Raw genomic sequence first — 6,173 nt, 5'->3', positions numbered from 1 at the left:
GTGTCTATACTCTAAATCACGTTGAGGAATTTTCCTTCTATTTCTGTTTTGTTGAGTGTATTTTATCAAAAATGGGTGTTGAATTTTGTCAAATGCCTTCTCTGCTTTAAAAAAAATATGATCATATGGTTGTTTTCCTTTGTTTTATTTACATAGTGAATCCCATTGATTCTTTTTCTAATGTTGAAGCATCCTTGAACCTGGTATAAATCCCACTTGGTCATAATTTATATATATTTATATATATTTATATATATTTATATTTGGATTCTATTGGCTACAATTAGTTTATTATGTTTTATAACAATATTTTTCAGAATATCTAATAAGAGCATTCTTTTCTTCTCATTTCATCATCATTATGAATGCTATATTCAGGCCTTATCTCTCACATTACATATTACAATGAAATCATAATTCTCCTTTTACTTCTATTTCATTTCCCCCTATCCCTATTTTTCTACACTGCAATTAGAGTTTATTTTAGAAAACATAAATTTGAGGATATTATGGACTTCTTCAGTTTTCCCCTATTTTTTATGTCTGTATAATAAGTTTCAAAGTCATTTGTAATTGGGCCCTAAGCTTCTTTTCTAATCTAATTTTCTAACACCTTTTTTTGTGCCTCTTTTGTGATCAAGCCAGGCCTGACTTCTTGATATTTCTGGGAAAAAACACATATTATCAAATACATTATATATATATATATATATATATATATATATATATATATATATATATATATATAAAATCAGACCTCAGTGTCTGTTCAACAGCCCCCTTTCTACCTCCTCGCCTGTTGAAATGCTCTTTGAAATGTAGCACACGTGCCAGATGGCTGAGCCTTCTCCACACCTACAGTCATAACTCATTTAGCTCTTCTTTGTGCTCCACATTCCTTTCCTCAATAATGACTGAGTGCCTCCTATGTACTAACTTGTAAAGTAAAATGGTGAACATTAAATGCATTCCTCCTATTCCGGTGGAGTTGAGAGTTGAGAGGGTAGTAATACATAATTAAAGCTGTGAGAGAAAGAGGACATAACGGCTCCAGAGCAAAGGAAGGCAGCCCCCTGTGGGTTATAGCAGACACACCTGACCTACACCTAAATGGAAGCGATGGAAGTCTTATAATGAATGTACTGTTTGAGAAGAAATTTGAACTTCTGAAAAATAAAGTGCCTGCAAATGCATTTGTGGTAAGAGAGGGGAGCTAAGTGGAAGACAAGCTGAAGCACGGTGGTACAGAGGAGGTGATGAGAGCATACTCGGTGGTTAGGCAGGGAATAGAACATACAAAGCTTTATAAGTTATCATTCAGATTCCAGAATTTATCTTAACACAATGCAAGGCCAATGGGAAAATGTAAGTGGCCAGTGTTTGAGTAGCTGTGTGCTACAGAATCACATTTGCTTTTGAAAATATCAATCTGGTTGTGGTGGGAACAGGGAGAACTGGGTGAATTTGAGAGAAACATAGTTGTGTTAGTCTGGGTAGACTAGAGAAACAAATTCATAGACACACATATGTGTATAACGAAGAGCTTTAATCCAAGATGCGAATGGAACATACCTGCGTGAAGCAGGGAACCAGTGGAGAAGTTTAAAAGACCGGCCTCAATCCCAACTACACGGACAGTCACCTCTCCCTGCAGAAGAATTTACTTCAGAGGACAGCACTGAAGCTGCAGCTCAGGGAGAGGGACATGTCTGATCAGAGCACATGGGAACAAAAGAAGGGGCAGGAAGAGAGAGCGGAGCACATCCTGGCCCACCAAGCCTTGAGGACAATATCCCTGCTCAGAGCAGCCAATGCACAGAGAACCATATGGTCAGCCCCACTACTAGACATGACATCCCTCACTGACCCACAGCCTTACAGGGGACAACACTGGAGACACAATGTGGGAACTGCACCCGATCTGATCCCACCACACCGAGGCAAAACACTCAGGGTTTGCAACAGAACAGCAAGGGGAACAGAGCAAGGAAGTCCCCAGGGAATACCAAAAATGAACTTTGTGGCCAGGGCCTGATACACCATCAGACTAGACCGGAAAACACTACTAAAGGTCAACAAACAGACCTGGAACTATTTACAGGCTTTTCTTATTCTTTTGTCATTAGTTTTTTTGTTGTTGCTGTTTTGTTTTCTTTTGCTGCTTTGTTTTGCTATGTCTTGTTTTTGTGCATATTATCTTTGCAGGTCTATCTAAATAAGATAGGCAGGATAAACAATCTAGAGGAGAAAATAATAGGACCAATGGTTCCTGGGGAGACATGGGAGAAGGGGAGGTGGGGGGGAAAGGAAGCGGTGTTAACAAACCTAGGGACAAGGGAACAACAAGTGATCCAAAACTGGTGGCAAGGAGGGTGTAGGAAGCCTAGTAGGGCTTGATCAAGGGCAATGTAACCGAGAGGAATTACTGAAGCCCACATGAAGGCTGAGCATGATAGTGGGGCAAGAGGAAAGTAAAAGGAAATAGAGGAAAGAACTAGGAGGCAAAGGGCATTTATAGAGGTCTCAATACAGGCATGTTCATATGTAAATATATTTATATATGAGGATGGGGAGATAGATCTGTGTGTATATATTTATAGGTTTGGTATTAAGGTAGCAGATGGACATTGGTGTCCCTGAGATTGTTATCTTGTGTCTCCAGACCCAGTGACTCTATCCTTCAGGTACATAGCATAACTTTATATGTGATTGTTATTTTTATATATTTCCCTATGCACAAACACTCCAACAAAGGATTAGTGAGTACTTAATGAATGAGAACCTTTGTGAAATTTTTTTCTAATAGAATCCATAAAAAGAATAAGTCAATATTTGCATGATCTCCAGTAGTTTTGTAAGCCCTTTATGATCCCTAGAATTATTCAAATCTCAGTGTCTAAACTGTTTGACATTAGAACCATTTCATGTTCATTTTAAAATGTGCTAATATAACACAGTGTTCAGCAAATGTGCTTAATAAACATTTGTTGAATGAATAAATAAATGATTGGGTGGGTGAATGTTTGCCTTCAATATTTCAAAGCTTGCTACAAATAAAAATTCACATTCACTTTTCAAATGTTCAATAAGGTAATAAAATTTACCACAGAGTCTCATTCTTGGTAGGTCCACCATTAGTTGATATTCCTAAATGTCCGATATTAAAGTGATACATTGCAAATCCAAGTTTACTAAAAACAAAGGAAGATTTAAGCCAATGATATAAAAACATAAAAAGATGGACAGATGAAAAGAACACAATCAGTAACAAAAGGAATGGAGATGTCTTTAATTAATCTCCTGTAATAAAGTACAACAGAAAAACACATTGTTATATTACTCATTACATTTCTCATTAATCTGATTTTTCAAAGGCATGTTGGATTACACAGAGAAGTAAGTGAACACAGCTTTATGAAAATTACTTTGTCTCTTCTCTGCCCAATAATAAATGCATGTTGATTCTGGACAGTATACAAAAGTATTCAGGCAAACTACTGGCTTTCAATTTTTGTATAAGCAATATTTTCTTAAAAGTCTTGAATTGCATAAATAATTGCAAGACTCTTTTAATTAGTCTTTAACTTTTGAGGTAAGGTCGTACAGAGCTCTTTTTAAAAGCTGTATTAAAACTATGAACCCTCTTCTTAAGCAAATTCATATATGATGAAATGCATAAGATGTACATACCTGTAGGGAATGTAATTTTTGAGAACCCTTAATATACTGCCTAGGTCATCAGGGACCCTCAGGTTAAGATCTCACAGTCAGAGGGTCTTAGAATGTAATGTTCATATTATTATGACCTATAATAATACAGGTATATGTGTATTATTACACTATGTCAATTATAGTATAGAATCAAGGAATCTTTCCTTTATGAAAAGAAGGATATACCTGATGACTTGGGAGCTTTTCAGAGGGTCCAGAACCCCATCATCTGGTGACATTCATGATCGTGGGAATGTGAGTGACAGTGGAGCCGGCCCGCTTAGACACAAGACGAGTGACTGGGTACCTTTACGTTCACCTCCCTGCTTTCTTATTGAACGTCTTGGCAAGGAAAAGATGGCACAAACCGTCTGCTACCACTTTCTTAAACATGTCCTTCAAGGCCTCCTTAACTTGCCCGTTGCGCAAGGCATAGATGAAGGGGTTCAGCAGTGGTGTCACAAACGTCGTTACCACGGTCACTGCCCAGTTGGTCTCCACGGAGCCGCTCTGTGACGGTCGTACATAGAGGAAGATGGCACTTCCGTAGAAGAGGGTCACCACCATCAGGTGGGAGGTACAGGTGGAAAAGGCTTTGTGGCGGCCGGAAGCAGAGGGGATGCGGAGCACAGCCAGGACTATGTGGCCGTACGAGGCCGCAGTGACCACCAGAGAGGAGACGATCACCAGGGAGGCCAGAATGAAGTCCGTCTGCTCCAGCCGCTTGGTGCTGGTGCATGCCAGGCGGAGCAGTGGGCCACTGTCACAGAAAAAGTGCCGCACCACCGGATCGCGCCCGCAGAACGGCAGCAGGGCCACAGCCACGGTGGGCCCGAGCACAGGGAGGAATCCCCCCATCCAGCAGGCCAACGCCACCCGAAAGCACACGTCCGCACTCATGAGCAAGGGGTAGCGCAGAGGGTGACAGATGGCTAGGTAGCGATCCACAGACATGACCGCCAACAGCAGGAACTCCGAGGCCCCAAGAAAGAAATAGAAATAGAACTGGGTAATGCAGGCGGCGAAGGAAATGGTGTGTTGGCTTAACAGGAAGTTGCTCAGCATCTTGGGAATGATGACAGAAGTCAAGAGGATCTCGAGACAGGCCAAGTTACCCAGAAAGAAGTACATGGGCGTCTGCAGGCGGGCATCAGCCCCAACCACGCCCACAATCAGCACATTGCCCGTGAGAGTCAGCAGATAGACCAGAAGAAATACCGAAAACAGTTCTGCCTTTGTGCTGTTGAGGGTCGGGAAGCCCGCTAAGATGAACTCGGTCACACCGCCGGTCTGGTTCTCCCCCGGGCTCATTCTCTTTCTCACCTGTGCAACAGTGGGAACATTTTTCTTCATCGGAGCAAGTTCTTCCAGAACCACCCTGTAACTTCATTGATGGGGAGATGGCCTATACAGATCCCTTCTCCAATCGCAGGTTCTAGCAAGATTGAAGCACTGGAGGGCATATTCCGATTTTAGAGCTGGAGAACACACACTTTCTATAAAAGGCAGCTTGTACAGAGCATAGCTTTAATAGAAGATAGCTTTTTTCAAGCATAGTATGGAAATGCCAGGAACCACCCTCTCCACGTGTCTTGTTTTCCGATCTTAAATGGTAAAACTTCATTGTTATCATACAAATATTGCCTGGTAGCCTAATATGATTTATGTCCCAGGTGTCCCTGAATCGTGCATGTGGAAACTATTAACGTGACAAGTGATGTGTAATCTAAAATTTGACAGCAATGAAAAAAACGTTATCACCGAGCATCTAAGTTGGAAAAAAAAAACATCAGGAATAAAGCAAATTTGTGAAGATGGTTACATTCAATCAGGATCGGAACGTTAGTCACACTTTGGATCCCAGCAGCTCCATTTATGGCTGGGTAGCTTGGGAAAAGGTACTTACTCTGTCGGTGCTTCTCATTTGTAAAATTCTGTAAGCAGTGAGTGGAAATAAAAATGCAAAGAGCTTTAAAGGGGTTCCACCACATAATCGGTGGCCGATAAATGTTAGTTGGCAAATGAGGCGGCAGAGAGCACCCCAGGGTGATAGGCTTAGAAGCTCTAGTCTTGGCTCTGCCTCCACCCTTGGAAAGCTGTCAGAAAGCCAGGAACTGTTTGCCTTTCCATTGCTAAGTTGGGATCTAGACCATTAGTATGCCTGTTGAATAAAATTGTCCTTTACGTGAAGCATTTCTCCAGCAAGTTAAGGCTATCACGGAACTTGACCTGTCACAAAATGGTTGCCTTTTTAAAGAAAGTTGTGATGTGGGGAAAAAAAATAGGAATATACTGTATTGATTCACCAAGTCAGTCCACGTTCACATCGTCACTTTGTGCCACCTTCAAGCTAAGTATTCTGGGGAATATTAAGCTGAATCTCTTGAGCATTTTCCGTCCGTGATAGTTGCTCCTGCTGAAATACCAATCTGAGCTACTTGGCAAGCTCTGATTGTGTTATA

General features: G+C 41.1%; 1 protein-coding gene across 1 annotated transcript; it reads right to left on the bottom strand.

The window, feature by feature from the left end:
* Positions 1-4,026: 4,026 nt before the first annotated feature.
* Positions 4,027-5,022, bottom strand: OR6S1 (olfactory receptor family 6 subfamily S member 1). The gene has a single exon (XM_075532379.1). The coding sequence runs from the start codon at positions 5,020-5,022 to the stop codon at positions 4,027-4,029; it is 996 nt and encodes a 331-aa protein (XP_075388494.1).
* Between the last annotated feature and the right edge of the window lie 1,151 nt (positions 5,023-6,173).

This window comes from Tenrec ecaudatus, chromosome 14, assembly GCF_050624435.1.
Source record: "Tenrec ecaudatus isolate mTenEca1 chromosome 14, mTenEca1.hap1, whole genome shotgun sequence".
NCBI lineage: Eukaryota > Metazoa > Chordata > Mammalia > Afrosoricida > Tenrecidae > Tenrec > Tenrec ecaudatus.
This window is presented reverse-complemented; position numbering and strand designations above follow the sequence as displayed.